Genomic DNA, 15,134 nt, shown 5'->3' on the forward strand with positions numbered 1-15,134 from the left:
TTCGCGTGCGCGCCGGCAGGTGCGGGCAGCTTGCCATCCGGCCGAGCCGCTGGGACGTGCAAGCGTCATCGTTGCACTGGAGGCCGGGCGACTCCGGGGCCCGCAGCTCCCTAAGTGCCCCATGACACACCTGCGACACAGGGCCTCAGAGGCCACATCGTCCACGAGCTCATCGCGAGAAGAAATCACTTGCGACCCAGCTCCGACTGGACAAGGATGGGCTCAGAATGGGCAATGAGATGGGGGTCAGGGCTGCGGCCTCGGGCGGTCTGCATGAACAGCGAGGCCACCACACGCTCAGGACAGTGCGTCTTCAGAATGGAGGCTGAGTGACGCGGTCCCAGACACTCCGGCCGGGGAAGACCCCGGCGAGGTGGGCGGGGAGCGGCCCCTCTCCCACGCAGGGTGAGCAGACACTCCCGCGTCCGCGGCGCCCGAGTCACGCGCCGGCCGCCGGCCTCCTGACTCGGCCGCACACACGAGCCGGGGCCGGCGCCAGGCGCTTTGCGTTCCCTCCGTGTTCCGCACACGCTCTATGAGCGGGACGCAGCTTCACGACAAGAACTTTGAATCTGTTACACTCCGTGTAGACCAATAACCAGGTGCAGATCAGCGCGCGGTGGGGGGGGGACCAGCGGGAGGTGAACTGCGGGCAGGAGTCGTGCCACCCGCCCACCTCCCGCGCGCCTGTCTCCCTCCTGCCTCTGAAAACTGTTATCCTGAGTGCTCTAACGTACAAAATGACGGGGCATTGTGTTTGTTTTTAAAAGACTCAGAGCTCTAGCTCAGAGGAGGGTGAGGGTGTAACGGCAGCCATGTTCTAACCTGGGCTTTGGAGATGTTCACGTGGTTTCGAAGTAACGCGGAAAAGGCCATGAAGACCTTCACTCCGGCCCCCTGCAAATTCCATTTTCCTAGCAGAGACTGCACTTTTTAGAAAAAAGGTATTTTATTAATAAGATTTTATGTCACCCTCGACATCTGCCCATGTTAATATAAGTGATGTACCCCTTTTTGAAGAGCAGACTTTTACACACAGTTACTTAATGTTATTTAAATGTATTTTTGATAATAAGGGTTTTGGGGTAATAAAAATATTAAAAACGCACAGTGTAAAATAAATTTAAATTAAATTTCTACAAACACGCAAAGATTTAAACCGCACCTTTCCGTAAACGAGATGTATCCTTTTCGGTCGTTTTCTCCTGTTTTTCTTCAGCTTGCTTTTCAAAATAATCTTTCAGGAGAAGGTCCAGCTGTGGCTCGCACTGGCTTCCATGCTGCAGCCCGTCTTCCCGCCCTTAAAAAGACAGATGTCAGACAGCGGCACTCACAGTCACCTCCGCCGGCACACGTGGAGCTGCTCCCATTCGAACCCCTCCAAGCACCACCCCGAAAGTCAATTTTTATTCAAAATGCCGCCCGCAGCATGCTGCACCTCACCTGCGCAGTGCTGGATGACGCGCCCCCACAGCCGGCTCCCCCGCAGGCAGGCCAGGTGCCCCACGATCAGCAGGTGCCTCCTCCCTCGGGTCAGGGCGACGTTCATCCTCTTTTCTGAATCGATGAAGCCGACCTGTCGTGTCCGCACACAGGACAGGATGACGATCTCCTTCTCAGCTCCCTGGAAGGCGTCGACTGTGGACACCTGCACAGCCTTAACGTCGGGCAGGTCGGAGTCCGCGTCCCTGAGCAAATGACAGAGCTGCGGGGCAAGGAAGACGGGGTCACGCAGTGCAGACGTCACAAGGGACCCCAGCCCGGCCTCACAGTGGCCGACGTGCTCTAACCAACAGTGACATTTCCAGTCTTTTTTTATGACTCGCGTAGATTTGGCTAGTTTCTAAAATAACAAACAACTAGATGACGATATACATCATGATACAAAATCAAAAGTGATGATTTATCTATTGCTGGGGAACTCATTTGGATATGCTAATTTAGTTGATAAACAGTGAAGCAGGAAAATATTTAAAAATTAAAAATGAAAACATAAAAACTAATCAGAAGTAAACGGCTCCTGTCCACATTAACATCTGGTATCTATCTTCGACTCACTGATAAAATGTAATAATGGAAGAACATTTTGGAAAACACAGATCCAATCCCATCTGCCCCAAAACACAGAGCGTGCACATTTCCTTCCCTCTAATTTGTTTATTTCCGTTTTGCCCCAACAGCTGTAAACTGAATTTAATTAAACCTTGTTAAGTTTACATTTAATTACACAGAAAATAAGCCAGACCAGACAAAAGTCAGAATGTTTACTTTTTAATGCATTAATCACAGTCCCCAAAGCTTTTCAAGCACCAAACCAAACCACAACAAAAATATCAAACACCGCAACATAAAATCACAGGATCCGGCACGTTCTAGAAGCGACCGTGTCGCACGAACCTTGCACATCTGGGCCCTGTACAACGTTATCACGCCCACCGCGGAGCCCGGCACTCCGCTCGCAAGCACGGCCCGGATCAGCTTGAGTGTAAAAGCTGCTTCCGCCACGTTGTGAAAGCTGTTGTCTCCTTCGCTCTGGAATACAGACAGATCACAAATCACACTTCCCGGGAAGGCGACGAAAGACCAAGGAAGTCACATGCACGGCGACGACGTTAAACCGGGAAACCGCGCGGTGCTGCCTGTCGCCACCCACCTGCTCCAGCCCGCGAACGCTGTAGAAGCACAGGGTGGGCAGCCACGCCAGCAAAGGCGCCCTGTCCGCCTCCGAAACGCCGTTCGCCAGGACCCCGCCATAGAACAGGTCATTGGCGACAGCGCTGATGGCAGGGTGACAGCGGTACTGGGTTCTCAACAGAACTGGCTCGTGGCCCTAAGAAATTTCAATGCAGAAAAATTAGAAATTTAAAACAATTTTCTTACGGGAAAAAATATTTAAAAATTTAAAAGTACTGACATACGGTACTCTTAATAAATGAACTAGAAATATGATAAAGACGATAAAAGTATTTTAAAAATCACTAAAAATGTTTTCATGTAAACTAATATTATACCACAAAATTGTAAAATATGAAACATATCAAACCTTAGACTTATTATCTAGTAAGTTTGGTACCTAACATACGCTTTCATAATTTATGTGGAGTTGGCCTAACAATAAATTGAAAAGGAACCTTTAAAAGAAAATTAGAAAACGTTGTTGATAACTCATTAACTGTCCTCAATGGATACAAGCCATTTTCATTCTGAATCTTCAAAGAAGTTCCGCGTTTTGTTCTCATGTCATGAAACCCAAATCCCGTGTTCTCTACGGCTCTTCTGGGGCGTGGTGCTGACTTGCAAAACGCTCTGTGGTACTGACTGAACGTTCTGAATAACTGCAAAGGTACTCTAATAATAATACTAACAACATATAATAAGATGTAGGATTAATGATCACACAAAGTACCTTCCATAGGAAAAAACGTGCGAAAAATAAAATCAATCCTCAGTCTCTTTAGGGCATGAGTTTATGGGTAAGTCAGTCCGTGGGCATGTGAGACCTCCAGCAAAAAGCTTTAGATATGAAAATGCTCAAAGAATCATTCGTCACAACTAGAAACAACTAACTATTCAATGTCACAACTAAATTACAATGTACCACATGACACAGTATTTAGTGATTAAACATGTTATGACAATAGTGAGGATTTTAAAGCACTGGTTTTAACACAGGAAAATGATTTATTATAATGTGACGCTTAAAAAACACAGGATAGAAACTACGTATTTATGGCTCGGTCTTGACTATGTTAGAACACACACATACATTTTTCTCAGCTTTATTGGACATGACTGACATATTACATTAAATAATTCTAAGGTGTGTGCAATGTGTCAATTCGATACCTGACATGCTGCAAAGTGACCGCCACAGCCTCAGCTGGCACCTCCGTCTCTTTCATAGCAAGAACATTTAAGACCTACTCTCAACGACTTCAGAGAGGATGCTACGGCATTGCTGCCCACGGTCACTGTGCAGGACGCTGGATCCCCGGCTGTACCTGGGCATTGGTGCCTCTGGCCAGTGGCTCCCTAGGGCTGCCCCGGCCTCCAGCAAGCACCGTTCTCTGTTTCTACGAGTCTGGCCTTTTAGATTCCACACATAAATGATACTGTACAGTATCTGTCTTTTTCTGTCTGACTTATTTCATGGTACATTCATGTTGTTGCTAACGGCACATTTCCTTCTTTTTACTGGCTAAATAATATTGTATTATGTATACATACAGGCCATGAAAATACATGTATTTGCTACATGAAAACACCCCTAGGATAAAAGCTGGAAGGGAAAACACTAAAACATTACGAAGGGTTTTCTCCTGTTTACCTTCCACTCCTTCGTAACGTCCACACTTTCTATGAGGAGTAACAGATACCGCTTTTATTTCTTTTACTTTAATTCTGAACTAGTTCAAACATACAGAAAAGCAAAGAAAATAAAGACATCCACTTACTACCACCCAAATTTGACATGAGTATTGAGCTATTTTCTTGATTTTAGAGCAAAAGCAATAAACTTATGACTACTATTAAAATACATGGGACAAGATTCATGTTATACGGGGACACTGAAATCCTAGAACTCCAGTTATCTTATGAGGAGTACTTTCTAAACACGCCAATTAAAATCCTTTTGGGGCAGGGGCTACATCTTCTAATGTTTTCATTTTCTATCACTCTATGTAGTGCATAATCGATACGTGGTAATTCTGTATGAATTTAGCAGCAGTACCATTAAGCAAAGTCGATCGAAAAGAGTTTGTTCCAACCCATTTTCATGAGCTGCTTCGGAACCCTGAATAGTCGGAGGAAGCTGTTTGGGGTCTCCGACGACGATCAGCTTTTCACATTCAAACCTGAAAAACAGAATCCCAAAAATGAATCACGAAGCGCTCTGAGAACTAGCAAGGCTTAACAGTGCTAATGAACACGCAGAAAGGCTCGGAAGAGTCACGCTGTGAAGAATGCTTCACGCAGTGAACTCTCTCTCCCCACGAGGACCGTCACATGCCGCTCTGCACGGCATCGGGTCTTAGGACATACCCTGTCCAAGTGCAGACTCGGAAGTCTCCTCAGAAGTTACTTGGCTCAAACTCCTGCAGAGATGAAGTGAATCAGGCTCTCAGGGAAGGTGCCAAGTGTTAGAGGAAAACTGTAATACTGTGATTTATAAGAAACACGCATTTGGTCAAATGACCAAAATCCCTTTCTCATATGTATTTGGCCTTGGTCCACAATTCTGGGCTCACAGGTCCCGAAACCCCTGCAATTTCCCAGAAGAGAGAGTAATAAAACTGCCTCTTTTCTATAAATGAGGTTGCTTAGGGAAAGCACGGAGGCTGGGGACGGGTTGCCAGGGCAACCAACCTAAGTGATGGGGAGTGAGTCGACCGGTGCTGCCTGTGGCATGAAGCCTCCACAGACACCCAACAGGCCGGTTCTGAGTGTCAGGGTTGGTGCCACGTGGTGCACGTGGAGACACGGGAGGGGGCGTGTCTGCAGAGGGCACGCAAGGCCTGCCCCCCCCCCCACGTACACACCTATCTCTTCCATGGGGCGGTCCCTGAGACACACCTTTTCACAGCAGGCCAGCGACTGGTGAGCCACGTGTTTCTGGGTCCTGCGAGCCACCTAGCACGCTAATGGAAGCTGAGGAGGGGGTGGTGGGGACCCGTGATGTATAGTCAGTCAGAACTGCGGGTGACACCCTGGGCTAGTGACTGGCGTTCCGAGTGGAGGGCCGCTGGGACCCCACCCTGTCTGTTCGCAGCCGGTCAGCTGCACAGGGAGGAGTCTGAAGTGGGGTGCGGGACGAGCCCCTAACGTGTGGGTCTCATGAGTCTCCGGGTGGCAGTGTCAGAACCAACCTGACTTCCCGGACCCCCACACACACTGGAACTGGGTCTGGGCCCACTTCAAACCCTGCGTCTAAAGCTCAGCTCTGCTGCGTTCCGTGGGTGCGGCCGTCACGTAGTATCTCCCAGCCGCGGGGTTCTCACCAGTGGCCCGGACGTGGCAGCACCTCGCGTGGCATTTGGGGACAGGACGAGTGTGCGCTGCGTTTAGCACACGGTGCGGCTGCCCGGCCCGTGCGGCGCTCGGGGTCCCCGCTCCCTGCTCCCCGCTGCGCGCGGGGCTAGTCCACTTTAACACTGGGGGCCCCAGGACACAGGGACAGAGCCGGGGCCAGAACTCAGCCCCGCATCTCCCTCCCCGTTTGCAACTCACACTGCGCTCTGCTCCAGAACCGCCCGCACCGCGGCCAGGATGGCTCAGCGTTCAGTCTGCTGAAGCCCAACGAACCAAGCTTCATTGCAACTCGTTTTGTGACGTGCTTACGTCCCCTCCTAACCTCAAATTACCTTCAGAAACCAAACCCTGGAGCTATGCAGAGGGAAGAGAGAACAGCCTCCAGGGGAGCCAGGTTCTCAGACTACAGCTGAGGAGGTTCCGGGGGAGCCCAGGCCCACGACCCCCAAGGCCTGCAGGGTCACGTGACCCCAACGTCCAAACTGCAATCTAACCAAACTTTGATTCCTCAACCCCCTAAACTCCCCTCTGCATTGTTTTAAAAACTCGGTTTAGCGCTTGACTTGCAGAGTCTGCGGAGATGTCTGCAGGGCTGCGGCGTGGGCGTGCCGGAGGGGAGGGCGTCACCTGGCAATGGGGAGGAGGGAGGCCGGCTCCGTCACCTGGCTGCACTCGTCCAGCACCACCACAGGGAACCGCAGGTCGTCCATGCACGGGAACAGGCAGGCCGCACAGGTGACCCCGACGACACGCACCTGTGTTCCGGAAGAATGCTGGTCACTGACCCTGGCTAAGCAAAGGGAGAGGCCGTCCTCGCCAAAGCCCTGAAGGCTGAACCACGGCGCGCTCGGCGTCCCCGCGGGCACTCGGCAACCGCCGTCGCCCGGTCGCCACATTTTCATCGTCCCACACGAGACGTGGAAACCCCAGGACATGGCCAGAGGCCGCAAGCCCACCGAGAGTAAAAGGCACGTTCTGACACTCGGAAGGAAGGCACTGCAACACCCAGGACGTAACAAACGTCAGGGACGATACACAGGTTTCGCCTTCTACGTGAGGCTGAATGAACAACAGGCCGAAGCCCTCGCGAGGGGAACGACTTGGCGTGGCCCCCTTGCACGGGTCCAAGGACGCAACCAGTCCCGAGCGGCAGCGCTAAAGTGCACCTGCAGCCTGTAAGCTTGTTTGACTCTTACGAGACTTACACATTACACCCGAACACCATTATTCTCAAGGTGAAGGGCTTGATAAAAGCCAGAACTAAATTGAAACAAGAGGAAAATCAATAAATTTTCAAAACTGAACGTGGCCATTAGCCCAGCAGGGGACGTCTGTGTGTGGGTACTCCACGTGGGCATGGGCGCAGGTGCACACACGACATACGTGGGCACCTGACACACACATAACACGACGTGTAGTTTTCTCTCTATAATGCTTTCTAAATCAAATACTGCCGCACAGACCGTGTGAAACAAGGAGCGACCACAAACTCTTCGTTAATAAGTTGCCTTCATCACATACAGCAGCCCTGTCAGCTAGGTTTTCCTTCTTTTGTTGGAAACAAAAAAAAAAAGAGCTCCGAAAGCCGCATTTGAAGCGGAAGGCCCAGGCCCGACCGTCCGGCTCCGGGGGGCTGGCCCGGCAGGGGACCGGCTCTCGGGGCCACTGCCAAGTGCCACCCGTCATCTAGTCCCTGGTAACGGCCTCCGAGGAAGACCCCAGGGGAGCACGAAGGCTGTGGATCAGGGAGCAGTTTTTTTTTATTAAAGAAATAGCTAATACAAAAACCTAAGAAATAAGTTTTTCTTTAAAAAATTACATTATTTGTATCTTTCAAGTTATCATTACACTGCTAAGATTCTAACAGCAAGAGATTTTATTATTGATAAAAAGTGGTAATAATTGAAGCATTTTAAAATTAGTTTATTGTAAAGACATCACTTTAGAAATGTGTCAGGTCCGAACGTCGAATCGGACCTTGGAAAACTCAAAACGTTTCCTCCGAACGCATTTTCATTTGTGAACAGGTGGCACCAGTGAGCGCCACACTGGGCTTTCACCTGCAGAACCACCAGACGCCAGGGACAGGTGACCCTGCCAGGGCCACACGGGAGGCCGAAGGGCCGGTCGCACGGGGCCCTTGTGGAGCGAGCTCTGTCACCAGGGACAGGCCCGTCTGCGGCCTTCTGAGGACTCTCAGACCAGACCTGCTGCTACCTGTCCCCACACGCCACCCCCCGCCGGCCCCGGGAGAGGACCACGCGGCCACGCCCTCTGCCACGGGACCTGTCACAGGAACGGAAAGTCGGCACAAGCGCCACGTGCATGTGCCACCCAGCCTGCCCCTCGCGCTTCCACCACCTGTCGGAGGCCACCGACCACAGGCGACTGCCCTCGGAAGCAGCCCCCGACGGACCTGCACTCCTACATTTCTTGTCTTAAAGGAGTGAGATTTCGTTCATGAAGCAGCATTTTTTTCAGCCACAGCTGACAATACAGGGTCCCAAGCAGGCCGATTCCCCAACTCTCTCGCTGAAGTAACATGTCTGCACTGTCCCCTGGCCAACAACCCTCTCCCATCTGTCCCCTCTGTCCCCAAGCAGCTACCGCCTGGGGCAGGACCGGATGGAGGAGCTGCTGCCACTCGTCACAGCCTGGGATCCTGAGTCTAGTCTCGGCTCCCAACATCTGGAAGCCAGTGTCTCAGGCTCCTGTGTGTAGACGGACCCTGAAAGGCTTGGCTTTTGAGGGAGCATCAGAGACAACTTTAACTCGGATGTTCTGACTAGGGTCACACCTTCTCGTCCTCTATTCCTCCTAGGAGGAAAACGAGTTTCATTTGACTTGCCAGGAATGTGTTCCCACCTCTTCGCTTCCTGGGTAAGCCTGTGAGAGGGCGCACCCACGGAGAGAGGAAGGTGGCTCGGTCTGCCGCGCTGGGTCCGCGCGCAAAGGCAAAGACGGCTTCGCAGGAAAACGAACCGTGCCCCGGGCAGACGCTGGCCCAGCCCCGGGTCCCCTTACGGGGAAAGCCCTCCAGGGACAGGAACGCGACCCTAGCAGCGCGCGCAGCGGGGCGCCCACCTGCCGCAGCAGGGTCTTGTTGGTGCCCAGCTTGTGCTGCTCGATGCTGCTTCTCACGCAGAGTCTTTCCCTCGGAGTCAGGTCTTCTTTCAGGAGCGCGTGCAGCTCTGTCAACTGCTCACTTGCACTTTCCGAGCCGGCGTGCAAACTGGAAAGAGTTCCATCAAAGAACAGCTGTCTTTATTCCATTTTCATAATGTCACAGAAGGTTAAACAGCTTTTCTACATTAACAAGAAACCAAACTTAAGGTAAGACTTGCATAGAATCATGATCCTCCCGTGCAGGCTGTGGCTCCCGGCTTTCTTACCTGTAAGGTAAGACTGGCTTGGCAATCTTCCTTACGCTCCCGACACGGATGAACTTGTCAAATCCAAGACTGAGAAGCCTTTAGAGAAAACAAGGTAGAGCAGATTCTGATCATTTAGCAAGTAGGATACGTATTCACGTTATTAGAACTAACTCTGTGTGACAGTCTATTTTGTAGTTACGTAATTCCGTGGGAAGTGCTTAAATGCAAAGTAAACACGACGCGGCTGAGTTTTTGATGTAATGCATTTTACAGAGCATTTAAAACTATGCATTATCTCACGTTGAGGGCCACTTGACGTCACTAAAACATCGACATCTGCACTTATCATACAGAGAGTCGCCCCTAAAGACATGACGACACGGAGAGCAGCCGCTGCCTCGTACTCGGCACCTACGCTGACGAGGCAGAGGGCCAGCTCTCCACGTGCACGTCCCGCCCAACCACACGGCTCTGCGGGGCACGTCCCCTGGGAGGGGCCACAGAGCCGCCGATGGGCAGCATGACGCGGACCCGGCAGGTCCGGCCGCCCGGGCGTCCATGACCTTGCACCCACACCCATGCCCCTCAGGGTGTGCGGGGGGCAGCGTCCCTCGGCCCGGCCTGGTGCTCTGGCCCCGCCGCGCCTCCAGCGCTGCCGCCCACGGGGCACCGAGCGACTCACACCACGCAGCGCAGGGCGTCCGGGGTCCGCACGGCCCAGGAGAACAGCCGCTGCTTTCAGTCTGAAAAGCTGGATCTTTCACGAGTGTCGATCCTACGTCGACGAGGGGGCAGTACCCCTGTCACTGTCACCACGGCTGTGACATGCAGGGCGTGACCCCAGGGCCTTGGCGTTACGTGTGTCCTGCCACCTCACTGTTCAGTACTGACCCTCCCTCCTCACTCCAGCCTTGGTCTTTCTCCTGTTTGGTCCGTGCGGCTCCTGTCCTCACGTTACCTACAAGGGGCCTTTCTGAAGGCAACCCCGCAAAGCATGTTAGAAAGCTTAAAGTGTCCCTGCCTTTTATTCTAGGCCTAGGACTTTTCCCTCAGAATATGAGAAGTGGAGACAAAGATTTATGTTTAAGGATCTCTGTCATAATATTATTTATAATGGCAAAAATTTGAAAAGGACTTACTGATCAAAAAGTGCTTAAGTATAGTATAAATAAATCATGGCATATAAGAGAGCTATGAAAAACTGTTTTCTAAGATTTAATACCACAGAGAAACAATCTTTAAGTAAAAAAAGCAGGACACAAAACAATATATACTGTTTCATACCAGGTCTGGGAAATAAAACGTATGTGTATGTATAAAATTCTATAAAGAAATATGGTATCTGTACAGATGGCCTGTTTTCTGCAATCAGCATTATCTTATGTAATTTTGAAAGCTGGTTTTTAAAAAGCCTACACTTATAAATAAGGGATTATTTCTCCTAATCAAACTTTGTCATTTATTAACAGATCATTAAACTCTGGAATACTGGTAAAATATTATGTAATATTTTCTTTGCATTTTTAAACAAAATCCTAAACAATCACAAAACTTTGTACCAGCAAAAGAAACCACACGATTGCCTTCTCTGGTTTTCCCGGGTCCCCAAGTCCCGTGGAGGTGCGGGGGTCCACAGGGATGCCTGCGCGTGCAGTGGGGACCCACCAGTGTACAACGAGCAGTGCGTGAGGCTCTCTGTCCTGGGGGGAGCCACTGCTTCGTCAGCCAGGGCCGCTGGCTGCGAGCACAGCCCTGAGGCCGTGCTGGGTACCAGTGGGCAGACCCTGTGTCTCCTGTGGCCAGAGGAGACACTCAGGTTCCAGCCACCTGCTTCTCCCAACCACGCACACGTCGGCCCCGCCGAGCTCAAATCTTCACAGGAGGGTCCGCCCCGTCCTTGCGCTAGAATTGTCAGGCGTGCTGCTATTTCTTGGCAGTTGCTCTTGAGTCAGAGACAAAGGCATAGCCCGCGGAGGAACAGACACTCAGGCCCGCGCCACATGGCCTCAGCAGCCGCCCTAAAACGCGAACTCTGACAAGCTGTCATACCTACCCAAGGAGGACTCTGTCGACGGCCACATTCGTGGAAGACGCAATCAGAAGTTTCCACGGTCTTGCGTTTCCACCTGTGGGAGCTTCACTCTGCTCAAACAGCCGCACGAAGAACAAAACCACCACTGCCAACAAATAACTCTTTCCTGCTCCAAAAACACCTAATTATTTTGAAGGAAGGGGGGAAAAATAATGGTAATATCATAAGGAAATTTCTGAAAGCACAAGAAATATTTCACTATTTCTCTCTCTCCTTCATTTAATTAATGTAGTCAAAAAACACTGAGTGCCCATGATGTGCTTCACACAAGGACAATCAGAAGACCCCATACCCAGGAGGCCGCAGTCTACGTGGGAAGCCAGTCAAGCAAAGGAACCGCAGTGAAATGATATGGTGCGGGGGGCGGTGGAAGGTGGGGGGAGGTGAAGTGGCCGAGGGGGTCACCACAGGTGTCGAATGGTAACCTTGGACAGCTGAACATTATACAACGTTATTATTCCACGTTACCCCAATAGAGCTAATAAAAAGTAAAAAGGGCAAGTAAGTAACATTGCTGCTGTATCAGAGGAAGAACAGGTCTCCCTGCGGCTCTCTAGAGACGGGATGGCTTCCCAGGAGTGGCAGCAGAGCTCGGTCTTCCAGAATAAGATATTCAGACTGCTTGAAGCAGAGGTCACTTCAGGCAGAGGCAAGGCCACGCTCTCAGCCGGAAGTATTTCCGTATAGCTGGTCGAAAGAGGCAGAACAGGAAGCTGATGGGGTAGACAGGGGGTGGGGGTGGGGGCGCAAGTCCCAGGAGTTCTGCTAGCTGTGGCTAAAAAATACATTTTGCCCTAAAGGACAGGGGAAGTCGCTGACGATTTTAAGCAGTGGAACTGACTTAATCAGATTGTTTTAGAAAAATTACTTGACTGCAACTATGAAGAAAGGTAAAACTAAGGGTGGACCCATCAGGAGTTATGTGGGTGCTCATGACAACATGTGTCAGCTCCCCTAGGTGCGTCCCCTGTGCCAGAAGCGTCCCAAGCCTTGACCTAGCTGAACTCATTGTCTTCAACCCCACTTTACAGAGCAGGGACTTAAAGCCGAGGGCTAAGAGCCTTCCCAAGGTCACGGCGCTGCCCAGTGATGGGACCAGGACACGAATCCAGCTGTCGAGCCCAGCTCCCCCAGGGCTGTGCAGGGGTGCAAGTATGCTGGGGGGGCAGGCACTAGGGGGGACAGAGGCCGGGCCACAGGTCTGGGGTGACCATGGGGGAGCCAGAGAGGACGGCTGAGAGGAGTGACTTAGCCTGGCAGCATCTCGGACAGACGCCAGGCACCCCGCGGGCCCGCACAGCGAATGTGCGGCAGTGCTGCGGAGAGGACAAGCAGCAGGGCGGGGACAGAGGCCAGAGGAGGGCAGCGCTCCTCCGGGGACGGGGCTTCCGCCTCCCGTGGCCCTCGGTGCCCGCCTTCAAGGCCAGCGCCACCTCGGGAAGGCCCGGCTGGCTCTCAGCCGTCCGTGCCAGTCCCCGTGGGGCTGCGACGCCCCCGCACCCCCAGGCAGAACTCTGCTGGGGACGGGGGCCAGCGCCGCAGCTCTGCGGGGCGTCACCGCGTCTTACCCTGGACGAGCGTGACCGGGGGCGCGCCGGCCGCCAGCATCTGGGCCACGCGCGCCAGCGCCGCGGCCTGGCCGTCGTTGAGTGTGTGCGCGCGGGCGAGGTCGCTGGCGAGCTGCAGGGCCGCCCCGGGGCTGGGCGCCGCGCTGGACACGGCCGGAGGGACGAAGCGCGCTCCGCCAGCTCGCTGGCCGCTCCAGGCGGCGGACGGCGGCCTAGGGGGAAGCGGCCCATGAAACCGAGACATGCTGGGGCTCCGAGGCCGCCGGCGCGCCCCGCGAACCGCCACCCCAGGGGCGCACCGCGTGTGGGCGCCACGTACTACCCGATGTGACTGGCACAGCCCGAGGACATGATCTCCCCAAATGGGCATCCCGGAGACAATGTTTCCCCCTCCAAAAGCACTCAGCTAGCAAGTCCACGCTCTGTCACAAAAGCTGGCGTAGTAATCAACCCGGCCTCCGTTTCCAGTAAAACTGATAAACTGGTTTTACTTCTATACTGAATTTATTTAAAAGTAGAAAAATAACAGAATTCTGTGGATTTTTTCACCCAGGAGTTCTCTGTGGTGAGGAAAACAAACACCACCAGTCGGACCATTCGTTTCATTCCTAATTAGAAACGCCACCTTTTCTGTCATTTTAAATGGGGCGTGGCGCTTGAGAAATTGAAAATGAGATATGTCAAGAATAAAATCAGTATCAATATACATACTAAATTCAGGCTATAAAATGATTATTTAGAAATTGTTAATTGAATACGTTTGACATACAACACTGTAAATTAAAGGGGTACATATGATACTTTGATACGGTAAAATGATTCTTTTAAATGTTAAATAATTTGTGGCATAAAATACAAGTGGATAAAAAAAAATTCAAAAACGAATACTCAGAAGTTCGTGGAGAAATGACCCCCTGACCAAGGCGGGAGCTTCGAGCAGCTCCGGCCGCAGCAGACGGGCGGACGGTGGGTGGGGACTGGCAGGAACCACACGCACCCCCGGTCCTTCCGCCGCCGACAAGGTCTCTGAAGGGTAATTAGGGTTTCGTCGGCGCCGTGTGGCACGGGCTTTCGCTGCACTGTCTCAGCCGTGCCAACCGTGTCGGCACACCCATGACCCCAGGGCAGACGGCAACTCACGCACATGGCCAGCAGGTGCCGCGTCAGAGGCAGGGTGGCCGGGTTGAAGTCCGCGAGGTTCCTCAGGGCGGCCAGCTCCGCGCCGGCGTTGCAGGCCAGCAGCGCGTGGACCACTGCTGTGGGAAGCAGGGCAGGCAGTGCACGTGAACGAACGGCCCGAGCGACTCCACCGCGTGTCCTCAAAACCGAGTAAGTCTCGCGACCTAAAATAAGCTATGCGCACGCAGAGGCCCCCCTCACCGAGCCACGGTGCCCCCGGCTCCCTCACGCTTCGTGGCTTTGTCAGGCTTCCGGCCCACGGTGCATCTCGTGACCGTCCTTCTTTAGCACACGGAGGCACGCGACGCAGCGGGCACACGGTACTTACTGTCGACGGGCCAGTGGGAGGGGAGATAGCCTTTCAAAGGCAGCAGCTCCACCTCGCTGGTGGATGAGGGTCCGAAGAACGCGCTGCATGCGATGAAAGTGTCCAGCTCGAAGTCGAGCGTTTTGGAAACCACCCAGAGGTCATCTGCAAGGACAGACGGGTCAACAGGCGCAGCACTGTGCCCGCTCCGAAGCGGCTCTGGGCTTCCTCGACGCTAGGTCCAACGTTCTTCCTCCAAAAACAAAGTTGGTTATTTTCGCCCACAAGATTCCACGCAAACCAAGCCCTGAAAATATAACGTTTCATTTCCATGTTTTTAACTCGATTACATTTGCTTTTAAAGTCACTTTTTACTTGTAAAAAAGAGTAAATCAAGCAAAGACAACATGTAACTCATCTTTCTCTTCACAATGGCTCACGGCTGCATCAGGCTTTCCCAGGGCAGACTCTCGGTGTGGACGCCCTGCCACACGACGGTGTCCATGCTCGGGTAAGGTCGGCCGTCGCGGACAGAGTTCCCCTTCCCTTGCAGACCTGCACTCAGATGGCGCTCCGGTCTGCTT

The 15,134-nt window shown here is 52.5% G+C and overlaps 1 protein-coding gene across 9 annotated transcripts in view; it reads right to left on the minus strand.

The window, feature by feature from the left end:
- The window catches only part of ZGRF1 (zinc finger GRF-type containing 1), a 50,969-nt gene that overhangs the window by 9,773 nt on the left and 26,062 nt on the right, over positions 1 to 15,134 (minus strand). For 7 of the 9 annotated variants that reach the window (XM_036233389.1, XM_036233386.1, XM_036233385.1 and 4 more), the window contains exons 15-26: positions 14,572 to 14,715; positions 14,209 to 14,320; positions 13,065 to 13,276; positions 11,458 to 11,617; positions 9,423 to 9,500; positions 9,115 to 9,262; positions 6,658 to 6,785; positions 4,733 to 4,856; positions 2,654 to 2,830; positions 2,398 to 2,532; positions 1,444 to 1,705; positions 1,166 to 1,300 (exon numbers count right to left, since the gene is read on the minus strand). In XM_036233389.1, coding sequence (XP_036089282.1) covers positions 1,166 to 1,300; positions 1,444 to 1,705; positions 2,398 to 2,532; positions 2,654 to 2,830; positions 4,733 to 4,856; positions 6,658 to 6,785; positions 9,115 to 9,262; positions 9,423 to 9,500; positions 11,458 to 11,617; positions 13,065 to 13,276; positions 14,209 to 14,320; positions 14,572 to 14,715 — 1,815 coding nt within the window. The other 2 variants (XM_036233387.1, XM_036233390.1) reach the window with 2 other exon arrangements.

This window comes from Rousettus aegyptiacus, unplaced genomic scaffold (genome assembly GCF_014176215.1).
Source record: "Rousettus aegyptiacus isolate mRouAeg1 unplaced genomic scaffold, mRouAeg1.p scaffold_m13_p_16, whole genome shotgun sequence".
In the NCBI taxonomy this organism is placed as follows: domain Eukaryota; kingdom Metazoa; phylum Chordata; class Mammalia; order Chiroptera; family Pteropodidae; genus Rousettus; species Rousettus aegyptiacus.